Consider the following 14,808-nt stretch of genomic DNA (forward strand, 5'->3'; position numbering starts at 1 on the left):
CTTGGATATCTTGCTATGACCGTGGACCATTTTGTGATAAAAATGTCTGTTGTTTTCCACTCTTCCTTTAAAATTGGTATTAAAACCTTTCATATTTATGAATATTTAATATTTTTCCATTTTCTCAGCCAATGCCTACGTTTATGGAATGATGAACATGCACTTTGGGGAACGTTACTGGTTGTATTGCTTGTGCTATGGAAATAGAGATAACTGGAGAGGTAGTCTCTTAGTGTGTTATCAGAAATAGCTGTGATTGGTGGGCAGGCCTAGCTCGTGGCTGGGGATGGAGCATAAACTCCACCACTTAAAGAGTGGTTCCCAGAAGCGATCTGACTCAGGCACCGTGCTGAGTCACCAATCCTCCCCTGCTTCCTCCTTGCTTGCAGAAAGTAGTAGTTTTCTTCTGAACTATATTAGCAGAAAAATAATTACCTCCCACACCCTTGGCACTGGCTTAAGTACGAAAATCTGTGTGTGTGTGTATCAGGAGGCAGGGGAGGTATGGATGGAGTCGAAAGTCCTCTCTTTTTCCTTTTACTCCTGCTCATTCCCAGAAGGTCGTTTGTATGAGGTTGTGCCTGCTCGTGCTCCTGGTTCAGGCGAGCCCATGGTGTAGGCAAAATTATAGCCCTGCAAAACCAGTGAAGGAGCAGACTCAGGATACGCTTTCTCTGAAGATCTGGACCACTAATATGATTAGAACAGGAAACCACCCTGTCCAGCAAACCAAGTTTGATCCAAAATTGAAGGCATGTGAAAATGTGAGATGGAGCTGTGCTTGGAAAGGCCCAAATGTTTTTTTCTGAGACCGACCTACCATTAGTTTCCCTGGATATGTGCCACAACACAGCAATGCCAAGTACATTTTAGCAGCTGGGTCGAGTGCACGTGGGGGTTTTTTTGTGCCATCTTGCTGAGCATTGGTCAAAATCCAACAAAAGCTTGTAAGTACACGATGGGGTGTGTAGGTAATCCCATTGCTTTAGGTGCAGACACTTACATGCTTACAGATAAGCACGTTCTTCAATAATAGGCTGAATTGATGAGACAGCAACCAACCCCTTTCATGATTGTCTTCCTGAGAGAAGAATATAGCATCATGTAATAGCTCTAAAACACTTGCAGCATCCCTAACATCCCATAGCTTTGAGAATGGTATAAGCTCCTTTCCTTCTCTTCCTCATTCCCTCCATTCCCCAGTTGTCTCCTGAACCTTTGACTTGACACAGTCCTCTAGAGGCTGAAAAGGAGTTGACCTGGTATAAAAAGCATTGGTGTTCACATGTAATAAATATTTAAAACGCTTTATCAGTTTAAATAAATGCAAAATTCTGTGAGCCCAGGGAATGGCATTAATGGTGTTTTGCTTACTGAAACATTTATGGAGTCAGTGTCAGCCAATGGAGTGCAGCCAAGAGGTTTTCTTTTAAAGGTAAACTGCAGTGCTTTTAAAATAAATACTAGGAGCTGTTTAAGATCTTCAATTATTAACAGAAGAAAAGCGCAGGCTGAAAAACTGCAAACAATCCCTTTTGTAGCCCGTTCCCTAACCTCCGTACAGTAATCTTTGTCCAGCCTGGAGTGACCTCCTCCAGGCAGATGCTGTACCTTCACAGGTGTCCTGTAGAGTGTCCAGCACGTGGAGAGTGCTTCCATGAATGAATAAGTACATTTAGAATGCCAAATACTTGAAAACCATTTTTTTTTGTAGTTACGTGCCAGGCTATAAGGTCAGGACTCTGCATTTATGGTTGGCCACCGATGGCGTTGCCAGCCTCTGTAAAGCGGTGAAAAAGCACAGCTTTTTCTCTCTGTTGTGGGAAGGCAGTTATGGGCATCACCTACTTGAAATCCAGAGGCCAGCTTCTCGGTTCCATCAGGTCCCAGGCATTCTGATTTAATCAAGATTATAAGCTGCACAGCTCATTGCTAGGAGTGCGAGCCTTACCTCTGCGAGCGGGAAAAGGCTGCAGATGTGCCGTGGTGTATTAGAGAGAGCATCAGGTGGGTGGGACTGTGTTGCCCCCATGCTGTGAACACCCACGTTGGGCAATACGTGTGTGTCGCAGTGTGCAAAGATTAACAACATGCATGGGTTGGGACGGAGAAGTCCTTTTTTTATAACTCCGATTGTCTTTTCTTCCTCTGCACAGGGAAAGAGGATGTCAAAGTGTGTAGAAGTTCTCACCATTAGTTAGAAAAAGCTTAGTGTCTGCATGGAAGGAGATGATTTGCCTTGATTTACCCTGACCTGCACCTCTCTAGTTCCAGAACACAAATTTGATGTGTTTTGAAGCGTGTGGGTTTTTATTTTAAAAGTTTCTCTGTTTGGTTGACTCTCCCCTAGTCCTTTAATCCTACTTTATCTGTTCATAGAATGGTTAGGGCTGGAAGGGACCTTCAAAGGTCATCTAGTCCAACCCCCCTGCAAGGAACAGGGATATCTCCAACTAGATCAGGTTGCTCAGGGCCTCGTCCAATCTGGCCTTGAACGTCTCCAGGGATGGAGCATCCACCACCTCTCTGGGCAACCTGTTCCAGTAACAGGAGAACAGGAGTTCCTGTTCTCCCTGTTCTCCACCCCCTTGCTACTACACCAACTTCTCCAATTGTCCAGGCCTGGTTCCTCATGCCATTCCTTGCAAGAGCTGTTCATATTGCAAGTGGCTGCCTGAACGGGGAATAATAAAGTAACTTACTGGCAGCAGCTCTGTCGCAGCAATGTGGGGAGCACAGTAATATGCATATTTCCCTTTCCCTTCTACAAGTGCCATTCATTACCTCTAACAGGACATTTCGAAAGTTGCCGCATAGTTAGTGGTTTTAAACTTTTAGAAACTCTCTGAATACTTTAATGGTAATGTATGTAAGCTTGCTAATTAGTGGAATCATCTGGGTTTAAAAGCAGGCTGCCCTAACAGGGTGCTGCACAGCACACACGTCGATTCATGCTAACAGTATTCAGTAGCTCATCTCTTCTTCAAAGTTGGTTTATTATCCTCAAGAAGCTTTTCTCTAATTAAGCTAGCTGAAGCTCCTGTAAATCTTCTGGTGGTACATGTTCCCCTTGACTGTCCAAGCACCTTGTCATCTCATGTTTATGGTGCAAGCCTTTGATTTCACAAGAATTGCTTTGTTAACAGAGAACATTGGTTCACGCAGATATTATCTACTCCAGACATCTGCAGTACACTGAAGCACTTCCATGGCGTGGGTGATAATGAAGCTACATTTAAAATGAGAATGCTTTTTGTTCATCAGTGTGCCGGTCCTCATTACACTCTCAAGAGCACTGGGTATATCCTAGGATGAATATTAAATCAATTAATAATAATAATTAAGGGTAAATTACATAAGACCTGCTATTAGAGCTCTTGACCTTGTAATCTTGACTACATTTGGGATTAACAAGGCTCCTAAAATCATTAAAAATTATGAAGGCCTTTATTTGTCTTTGTGTAGATTTATTTGAAGCTACAAATATTTCAATCTGCAACGTTTGTGGGTTTTTTTTTCAGATTCGTAGCCATCTGTAGTCTTTTAACTTTCTTATATTGTTGAACGTTGTTTGAGAGAAGGTGGGATGTTGTTTTAATCTTCTGGTACATGTTACGTTCTCGACTGTGTAAAGTGTTTGGAGTGATATGGACTGCAATTCATTTTCTATATATATTTAGAATTAGTAGACTGAATGAGGTGAGCATCTAGGGGAAAAGGTTAACTGCCTCATGTAATCACGGCAATATTTTTTCACCAGAGACATTGCTTATCCCGAGTGAGTACCCAGAGGTAACTGACTGTGAAGAAATTCCCACTCTTGTATGGGATGAGTTTTGATCCTGTCAGTCTTGTACTCCATGTAAGGATCTCTCTGCGAAAGCCAGAATGTTTCATGATGAACATGACTCCCTTTGGATAGTAGTGTGAACCATTAGCAGATAACTGACCTGACTGCAGCCACTTGAAAAAAATGTTCTGATGAGAGGGATGCTAGTAGCCAGCATGGGATTATGAGCAGGCAGTGAATAATCTTGTTGGCTTGACAGCTGATGCCACCTTTGATTCCTTCTGCTGCGTTCCTTCCTGGCTGGGGACCACATGCAAGGTCTCAGCCTTAGCTGTGAGTTGACAAGTAGATTGCCTACAAGCAAAAGTGCTTGTCAAGAAGTGTCATCCTTATTAGAAAGTACTTAAATTAGGAAAAAAAAAAAAATTATTAAAATCTAAGATCTGAGATGGTAGATTTTAAAAGTTAATCGTTATCACAAACTGTCTTGGCAGATGTATAAAAGACATTTACAACTCATGAATCACATTTTCCCAAAACCACAGCTAATATCAACTTCTCTGAGGAGATGGCAGCATTTGCAGGAGCCACTAATGGCTTCTGGCTCTCAGTCGCTGCAAAATCATGAGCTTGTAATTGTTCTGATCAGGCTGTTTGTAGACTATAGATTTCTAGAGGTCTCTCAATATTTCCAGCATTAATAACTTGCCAGTGATAGTGGTTGCCATCACTGCCACCAGCGATAATGGCTTTAAGAGCTTTGGACATGCCAGTTGTTACCAAAGGCCTATGAGGCTGGCTTTGTTATTCTGGTTTTACAAAGGAGGAGAAGGAGATGGAGAGCGGCCCGTGAATCTGCAGCTTGAGTTAACTGCATCTGAAGGTACAACTGCTTAGTGCTTTAGCAAACTTGGCTGCAAAGTCACCTTAGAATCACAGAATGGTTTGGGTTGGAAGGGACCTCAAAGATCATCTAGTTCCAACCCCTCTGCCATGGGCAGGGACACCTTCCACTACACCAGGTTGCTCAAAGCCTCATCCAACCTGGCCTTGAACACTTCCAGGGATGAAGCATCCACAACTTCTCTAGGCAACCTGTTCCAGTGCCTCACCACCCTAGGCCAATCTAGAAATGTGCGTGGCTCGCTCACGATTAGGACTTATACCAGCCTCATGCCTTAACAGCTGTGTGATAGTATTTTTTCATACCCCTTCCTGGGCACCTGGACAACCTCTGGGATATAGCAATCTCTAAATCTTGGGGCAAAACCAGCACTGGTGGTTCTGACTCTCCTTCTGTTCAGACCGAAGTAAGGCAAGGTGGATCTGAAGAGCAGGGGGATCCTAAGAGAGCCGGTAGCTCTCAGCCAGTATGGGTATGGTGGTTCTTCAGCAGCTCAAGCTCTGCCTGAGACTAGCTTGGCCTCTGGAAGGACCCAAAATTGGAGTAGGGACACGACTTCAGTTTCCCATCCCTCCCCATGCTCTGGGGTACCCCAGCGTTTTCTCTCTTCTGTCTCTCACTGTCGTTCTTGTCCTGCCTCAGTTGTGGTTGGTCTTTGTTTTTCCCATGCTTTAACTCTCCTGAATGCTCTCTGGGAATCAGCTTAGGTATGGTTTTCAAGAACAGGCAAAATAGCTAATGTCTTCCCTTCTCGAGGTGGTGGTATTTCAGTGACAGGTAAGGTCATATACCCGTTTTACTGTAGTCTGTGATCCAGGCTGCGATGGCAAATTGGTGAAATGTTGGGGATCATCTGGAGGGAGGTGATCTGTAAATGTACCTCCTTACATAGTCAAGATAGTGAGTTCAGGTGAGGGGGAATGAAATAAAAATGACATATTATTGTGCAATGTATAGCCTCTCTAAATTTTCTCTTGCTAAAAAGTGCTTCTGTTCTCTCTGCAGGTCTCCAGGTGGTTTTAAATTCAATTATCAAGGCCATGGTCCCTTTGTTGCATATTGCCCTGCTGGTGCTGTTTGTCATTATCATCTATGCCATCATTGGACTGGAGTTATTCATGGGGAAGATGCATAAGACTTGCTACCATGTGCAAGGGGGCCTGATAGGTAAGGGGAACACGACATCGTAATGCAAAGATTTTCTGAGGGGGGCTTTGCCCTTATGTGATGGAGCATTTATGCTGGCACAGGAGACAGGTGGCTGTTGCTCACTGGTTGGGGGTTCCACAGTGGTGGTTCCTCTGTTCTGCTTCTTGGATATGAATCACCTTTGATGCAGACAGACTGTCTCTAATGATAAGGGCTTAGGTTACTCATCTTGGGCACGCAGTTCTTGTCTTCTAAGTAGTGATGATTTCACCACTAGCAGACTGAGCCCCAAATGAGATGGCATCATGGAAACGAACAACTCGTATTTTGTTATTCGTCTTGTACACAAAAACTGTACTTCATTTTAAACCAGTATCATTATAAAGAAATATCTAACTGAGGCCCAGGACCCTTTTTTTTTAATCACAGGCTGTTACTGTGGTTAGAAGTGCAGCTAATAAGAAAGCCAAATTATATTAACGGGCAGAAACTTTTTGCACCAAATCCATCAGGAAAGAACTTTCAAATTATTTACAGAAAGAAATATTCAAATTTCAAAAGAATTCAATTGTGTTGTCACTCACTCATCTAACCATCTGCTCTTTTTCATTTGATTTATTCAACTTGAACAGCAGCGATTCCCCATGTGGTGGTGGGTGTCAATGTCTAGGACCCAGTTCAGCTCTTAACCAAGAAAATACTGTACAGCAGGAAATTATTTCAGAAGTTCTATATTTTCTGCTTTTATAACATCGGCAGATTTCATTTTCTGGAAATGATGCTAGAACTATAACGAATTATCAGTCTGGTTTACGTCTTTAAAGTGTATATGTCTTTCTCCATACTGTCTGTAACTGTTATACGTTACAGCATCTGATTCTAATATTGCTATTTCTGGCATAATTTAATGATCAGGATATTATCAGAACTTTCAGAAAATTACAGTTTTTGCCATATAAAATAAGAAACAAACATAATTACCTGCTCCCACACGCAGACATACCTGCATCTGTTATAAATGTAGCAATAGGCGCTGAAATCTGTATGTTAAAAAAATCCTATTGCATGAATTTCTGTGCTTATAAAAGTGTCTTTTGTAGCATTTTGCATATACCAAAGCATCCAGGCAAGCTTGTTGTCTAGGTTCTCAGATGCTTGGAAGCACCTCTGCAGAATAAGGTGGATAATCAAGCAGTGTAGATCCCTATAGAACTTCTGAGTGCCACTGGGCTATTGATCAAATGCCACACAGCTTCTAAACTCCAAAAGAGCAGAGCTCCAGAGACTTTCTACTGTAATTTATCAGTGGCCTGGCAACATGTCAACCTATCTCCAGAGCACTGAAGCCTGTCTGCTTGCAGGGGTTCAGCCTCCTTCAACAGAATGCCAGTCAGTGCTCAGTTCCCTTCCAAGATTAACCCAGATGCCAGGCGACTGTGGTGTGAAAACACCGGTTGTAACACGCAGCCTAAAGAAATGTAGTAGACTTGATCTAATGTTTCCTCTCGTGTTCAAAGGCGTTTCAGTTTTGACTGTAGAATTTGACAGCTTGGCCGTTATTTTTGCAAAAAGAAAGTGAAGCACAACAAAGCATCCCTCTGCCCATTAAAGTTAATACAGTTCCTTGTGTATTCCTAGAGAAACCTGTCAGCTTCACTGCAAAATGGATTTATTAAAATCAGACCTCTTTCGCTCGCCTATCAGCGTGTCAAACAGCAATTAGTTCTCTTCATCTCCGTTTTCTCCCTCCTCTCCTTTAAGATACCCCTGCAGAAGACGATCCGTCTCCCTGCGCCCCCCAGTCTGCGCATGGGCGGCAGTGTCAGAACGGCACCGAGTGCAAGGCGGGCTGGGAGGGACCCAAGCACGGCATTACCAACTTTGACAATTTTGCTTTTGCCATGCTGACAGTGTTTCAGTGCATCACCATGGAGGGCTGGACGGATGTGCTGTACTGGGTACGTATCCGAAAATGATCAGCTGAAAGCCCCGCTCACCTGCTTCCGTTGAATCAAATGTAAATGTTGGCTTTCCGTTGGTATTTTAATGTTGAGAGATGGCACGGGGCTTATTGGAGATTTGCAACGCACCTTTGCTGAGCAGAATGTCATGTAAAAACCCTCTCTGCAGGAGTGAAATAACTCGTGTGTCTCCAGATTACTGATGTAGAAGTATTTGTGGCAGATAACTGTGTGCTCTACCCATGGCACTAATGTTACAAAGGGACTACACTGATCAGCTCTTAGTTTTTATAAGAAAAGCCTCACAAATCCCTTTTTGTGCCAGCACTACTTCTGATGACAACTTTTAGCATAATAGTATTGGAATAAATTCTCCTAACTCTGATGTTGATATTGATCATGGTAACGTGTTTAGCCGAAACATGATACTATCTTTAATTTAAATGCAGTCTCATGTTGTCTATTACACTAATTCTGGAAGTTTCAATAGCTGTAGTTTCTACCTTGTAATTCCTAAGGTGTTGGCAAATTCAGTGGCAATACACTTATACTGTAGGAGTTAAAATCAGATGGAGCCTTCATCTGTAAACCAGATATAAACATGTTTCTGGATTCAGCTCTTGCCAGCAACTTACGCAGCAATATGCTATGGTTCAGGAGTTTAATTCACACACAGCTCAGTCTTGTCTGTGTAAGGCTAACCCCCCGGACCATGACTAACTTTGAAGAATGGTATATTATGACACCTGGTTCTCCAAGATGGTCAGATTTCCAGTGCAAACAGAACTTGTGCTACAATGCACGATGGAATTTAACTCAAGAAGACCTAAAGCACACAAAAGGATCATCTGGACTGAAGCAGCTTGCAGTAGTAATCAACATCAACTTTCCTCTTAAGCATGAGCCTGAAGCTGTCTTCTACCCACCAGGAGTTAGAGTTTACAAGATTTCCCTTTGAAGATTTAGCTTATCTGCAAGAGATGCTCTCTGTGTGGAACGGCTAGTGGTTGTCTCTTTATCCTCATAAATTTAGATTAGAATTATGACTCTAGCTTTTTTCTAAGGCCTGAGATAATGAGCAGAGATCAAACCACAAGAGGAGTCTGAGTCTCAGAGCACAAAAATTGCCTTTACCTGAAAAGAGAGTATCGATTAATAAAATAATGAAGAACAACAGAGTTTAAGTCAGAAGAGGAACTGGGCAAAACTATCCCACTGCTCAACTATGGCTATATATGATATCCCTGTCTTTTTATCACATTTAGCTCACGTTCCTCCAGTCTGTGTGACTGAGGATTTCTAGGTAGTTGAGGGGAAACAGAAGAGAGTAAAAGACATCAGCAATAAACGTGAAAATAGCTTTGGCGGCGTGTACCATTCCGTATTGTGAAACCTATCCACAAGGTATCATCGTTCTCTCCAAAGGCACGTGTTACAGAAGACCCTGCCAATCCCCCCACTTTTGGGTCCATGTGTCATTTGCATGACTGGATGTGAATCATTCTGAACTCAGAATAACTCAGTTATTGGTTATCTAATAACAGGAGCCAAAAGCATATACTAACTGCTAAATGATTTGCTGCCATGACTGCTGCAGATGGTCTGATTTTTTTTTTTTATGGTGTCCCTGCAGCAAGCTGGATTTTAGCTGTTGGCTTTTGTTTGGTATTCAGCCAGCTTTTTTCACTGGTTTCCTGAGCTGTTCTTTTTCCTTTAGGGACAGTATGGTGAACAGAAACCTGAAATTAATACAGATTGGTCATTATTTTTAGTGGCACCCATATAGCTAGACTTACAGATTATGGTTTTGCTAGAATGCTTGCTTTGGAAACAAACAAAATATTTGTTATAGACAGTTCCCAGTTATTTCTAGGCAAGACTACAAAAGCTAGAGTTAGGACTGCAGACAAAATTCCAGTAACGGAGGAGGAGGGGAATTCAGTTAGTGAAGAAAAAAACCCACCTCACCTATGTTTAAAGACCATGACATACAAGGTCAAACACCTGAGCTGACAGACATACTCAGTTAAGCTGCCATAAACAATCCGAAGAGTAGTGTTGTCCCACGTCACCTTTTGCCTCTTTGGGCTGTAGGGACAAAGTGGATGGAAGTCTGCACTGATCAGTGTTCACCATAGGGTAGGGAAGGTATCTGAGATGTGATGGGTGTTTCCTTCTGCAGAGAGGTCTGGGCTAGTCTAGGGGCAAATGTTGATGGGGCAATTACTACAGGGCACACCTATGACAAGCACTGTGGCTTTAATATTTATGTGTAGAAACCATCTCTGAACAATCACACCCTAGTTTCAGATATGGATGTTTCAAACCAAATCTACTGTGGTTTATACAGTAAGCTTGACGGTCCACGCAAAGGGCATTCCAGCCTAAGGTAGCGAGATCAAAAGGAAGAGTACTACTGGATAGTAAAGAATAGAAAAGATGTGGCATTTCAATTTCTGGCAGTGAAGGAAGAATTTTGGGAAGTGGGGTAGAATATAAACATAATATTTTAAACTTTGTGTAAGCCACTGTTTCTGACTCATATATAACTCTACGTCCTGGCCTTTGCCTTTTCAGCTGAGGCAGAGTGGACTTCTTGTAGACAACTGGTGGAGGGCCACATCTCCACAACAGTGTGGAGATAGGAGGCTCACCTCTTTTCAAGCAGATGACACTTTGAAAGATCTCCTGGATCTACAGTGTGGGCATGGAAATTAACTAAATCTACACAGTTAATTAAATTAGAAATCTAGACTTAAAGAGCCCCTCCTTCCAACTACATCCTGAGATAGGGAGTTGTTTGTCCATTTTATGCTGAAAGGAAAGTACAGATTAAAGGTATAAAAAAAAGTGTTGACTGCAAATCAGAAAATTTTGCAGCTGAAAATTTTAGGTGATGATTTTCAGAAGTCATTCCTTAGACTTAATGATGTAAGCTAGTGGATTAATATTAAAAGTGCTGAGCATTCAAAGTTCAAGCAGACTGTTAGGTTCTTAGCTCCTCTGTGATTCAGGGTAGGTATCAAGGTTTGAATCCAGTCCTGCTGGGGCCAATGGCAAAATTCCAATTCGTTTCAAAAGGTCAAGATCTCACCTGCTATTTTGTAAAATCTTGATCGTGCTGTTGAGATTTTCCACATGCAGTCACGTGTACAACATGAGGACTTACAGATGCCTAATCAGGGCCTTGGTGTCTGTTGTGATAGTCTTCCAAGGACATAGGTGTGGATGTAGGGAGTTTTCTTTGCTTCCTCTTTAAACTTGAAAAGAAGAGCCTGGCTTAAAACTCAGCAGAACAACAGATAAAGCTCGGGGCTGGATTACTTGGCTGGAAATGTTTAGCCAATGGAGCAATTCCCTTGGTTTGAACTTTTCAGTACGTGCTTTCCAATTATACCTTCATATTTTCTGAAAAATAACTGTTGAAGGGTATCTAGATCTCCGCATTCCTCTCGGTGGGAATGGTAGGAGCTTAGCACATATCAGCATGTTGTCCTGAAAAATATACTAGTGATTTCATGAAACTTAAGTCTGTCTTGTGCCACACTTCACAAGGTTAAACCTGCATGTTTGGAAATCGGAAAGCTGTATGACCTTCCACTAACCATGGACTCCTAATCCACTTAGTAGCTCTTCAAATGTTACCTTCAGTTTCCTGCTTCCTCCATCCTGCTTCCTCTCCTGCCTCCTCCAGCTTTTCACCCCTGTAGTGACGCCTGTCTCCTTCCTCATGGAGGACTATTTCCCAGCCTGTGATCCACACCCTCACCAAAAGACTATCAGAGACAGGAAAGCAATAAACTTTTATTCCCTAGAAGGACTTGACATCCATAAGATCGATACACTTTCCAATCTCCTCTCTCACTCAGCAGATAAGACTTGAGTGTAGACTGGCTTCTTTTGAAATGTGAAAGAAAAATGTTAGGGAAGACAGTTTGACACTACTATAGCGGCAGGTGAGATAATTACTTACAAGGAAGGAAGTTATTTTGATGCAAAATAACTATATTGGACAGGATGAAAATCTGTGCAAAACAACCTTGTTGATTCTTTGCTGAAGAACTGATCTTTGTCCGAGTGTTTATAGGAGCACCTCTCCTATACTGCCTCGTTCTTACAAGGTTTACTTAGTCCCAGTCTAACTGCCAGGGGGCTTTGCCCCACGTGCAGTCCATTTGAGCAGACATAAGGCACCTCTTATGGCATGTCACATCACAATTTTTCCTAGACATTGTAGGAAGTTTCAGCTGCTTGTTCTCAAAACTCTCCTTAATGTAGCATCAGCCAGCGTTAGCAGCTCGCTCCCTCGTGCAGGCACCAAGGCCCGTTTCTGAAGACCCCTCATTCATGGAAACTTCCAGCAGCAGATGCCAATCCAAATGTTACAAATGGAGTCATTTGGTGTTTTGTAATCAGTCTCTGCTGCAGTCCATTATTTCTTATTGTCTGGTTGAATAAGGAGGAAAATTAATCCCTGTGCAGTTTGTAACATCTTGTTTAAGTATTTGTAGACATTTGTTGTATTTCCTTAATCTTTTCCTAATCTGAGCAGATTCATTTCTTTCACTCTTCTCTAATGGGGCTTCTTTTTAATTATTTTTAATCAGTTTGTTACTGTCCTTCAGGGGAAGCTTCACTTCTGAGTTAAATACACTTTGGACAGTGCCCTGTCTCTAGAAAGGCGTTTGTTTTTGTGTGAAATGTGCTTTCTGCAGCTGGACCCCCATGACACTGCATGCAAAACTGCCCACTGCAGCCTCAGTGCTACGTGCCTGGTCTCTCCACTTCCCTGCATCTAAGTGATCGTATATATAAATGAAAACAGAGTGCAGAGCAACTGCAAAACCATATGTGTTTGCGTTGGGCTGTTCACGCTACTGGGTGGTGGAGAACCCAGTCCTCAGATGTTGTGTGTACAGCTTGCCCATTACAGCTTGAATTCGAGGAGGGAGTAATTCTACTTGATCTGCTTGATGGTTATTAATAATGGGCAGCCTTGAGGCTGCCATCATTTTTGGAGTGTTGGCTTTGTCCCATGTCATTTGGATAACGCTTCAGAATACTTGGTTGAGTCTCTGCAAGTAATATGCAGTGCCTCCAGGGACAGTCTGCCTCAAGGCTCAAACTGTAAACTCAAGAGTGTGGTATTATTATAGATGGACTAAGGCCAGGTCTGGATGAGATCCAGGGCACCTAACCTGTCCCTGGAAGAGACACCTGAACTGGCACATAATAAGTTGACTCCCTCAAATTTAGCTGGACAATCTTTGTTAGGCTCGCTCAGCCCTTAGGCAAGAAAACATTTTAGTCGTCTAAAACAGTGTGGTAAAGCCACCACAAATGTAGTGAGAGCCACAGTGCAGTGAGAATGAACCAGTGGGAACGTTCAGAAGAAGCACCACATCCCCAAGGACGGCATAGAGTTAGCATATGTAGATGCAGTGGGTTAAACAGGCTGTCCTGGAAGATCCTTCCATCTCTGAATCTGTGACGTCACACTTCCAAGAGTCACTAAATGAGCTTGAAACTGGAGCTTACGGTCACCCTTACAATTCCCATCACGAAATCCAAATGGAACAAACTGGACAACAGATGTAATTTGGTTTGCTGACAGCATTGACATCCCTTGTGAGCTTTTGTCCTCCCCCCGCAGCCTGTTGCCGCCACTGAGGAAGATGATGTGAGGAATACAGAGATCTTGCCACAAAGTGGAAGACATTAAAGGCAGAGCTGCAACCCCCAATTTTCGCCAGCTGTGTTTTTCCTTCTAACCCTTTATTCTTGCAGCACTTAGGCTTGAATTAGTAAGTCTTTCCACACAAAAGAATGATCTGATTCTAAGAATATATCTGTCTACATGTTTCCATGGTGTTTATTCCCCATCCACCCCCACCCCTCCAAGAAAATGCTGGGCTTTTGTTGTTGTGGGGTTGAGGTTTTTTTTAATCATCTTTTTGGCAGGGTTTTGCATGGATGTGAAAAATTTGCAAAGAATAAGCACGCAAGTATGAGCAACCCATCTCTGTGATTGCAGAGGTTATTTCATCTCCATCTGCTGTAAAAGTGGTGGGTAAGGGGAGAGGGCCCATAGTTCAGAGCACTGAAGGGCCACAGCATTCATGCACTGAAAAAGCAGTGTCCACACTTTACCTGCATAAACACTGACCTAAATGTTTTCCTTTTTCTCATGAACAACTGCACGGGCAACTCTCATGGTTGCCTGTACTGCCACCTTGACAGTGAGTAGCAGCAGTGACTTGCTGGTTGCCACCTGCCACAAAAACCTGCTGCTGAACATTGGCTCAATGTAAAATAGGCCCCTATTGCGTGAAATGAAGTTTTCATGAGCCCTTCAGACCTCAACTTTGGACCTCTCAGTCCTCTTCGTCTGTATGAAAAGAAACTTTCCATTAAAAATAAGCTTTTTCGGGTTGGTTATGGGGAGGTGTTAATGGAGACCCTCTGCCCAGTGCTCCTGCGTGGGAAGGACCTCTTTAATTGCCCTGTCTTTCTGTTGCCCTTTCTCTGTTCTTTCTTCTTTTGTTCTTCCTTAGACTGTTTCCTAATTGCTGCTGTCTAATCACCACAGAGATTTTTCTTATCTTTAATCTTTTATCCCAGAGCTAAAAAACTAAGAGCTAAGCTACTAGGACACCCATATATGACTCAGGATTTTGAGCGCCTTTGTAGGTGCACTGCTCAGGCCCTACTACCAGTTTTTCAAGAACTGATGATAGTTGCCTTCTGAAACCATCATCTTGAGAGTTTTTAAGTTTGGACCCATATCCATTAGATAAATCCAACAACAACAGACTTTGGTTCATTATCGAGACCCTGGAAAAGAAAAAGACAGGAATATGCCTGAGATTAGAACACAAGTGGTGGCTCTAGAACTGACTAGTTATAAAACTCATGTTTGTTTTGCGTTTAATTTGTTTCAACATGTTGTTTTCAAGACAAAGGGAGACACAACTAAACCCTCACCAGTCTCACTGTGAATAAGA

At 42.6% G+C, this 14,808-nt stretch overlaps 1 protein-coding gene across 2 annotated transcripts in view; it reads left to right on the forward strand.

The window, feature by feature from the left end:
• The window catches only part of CACNA1C (calcium voltage-gated channel subunit alpha1 C), a 493,329-nt gene that overhangs the window by 319,806 nt on the left and 158,715 nt on the right, over nucleotides 1–14,808 (forward strand). For both annotated transcript variants that reach the window (XM_086610632.1, XM_086610633.1), the window contains exons 6-7: nucleotides 5,700–5,861; nucleotides 7,605–7,801. In XM_086610632.1, coding sequence (XP_086466758.1) covers nucleotides 5,700–5,861; nucleotides 7,605–7,801 — 359 coding nt within the window. The remainder of the gene's footprint in view (nucleotides 1–5,699; nucleotides 5,862–7,604; nucleotides 7,802–14,808) is intronic.

This window comes from Tauraco erythrolophus, chromosome 4 (genome assembly GCF_009769465.1).
Source record: "Tauraco erythrolophus isolate bTauEry1 chromosome 4, bTauEry1.pri, whole genome shotgun sequence".
NCBI lineage: Eukaryota > Metazoa > Chordata > Aves > Musophagiformes > Musophagidae > Tauraco > Tauraco erythrolophus.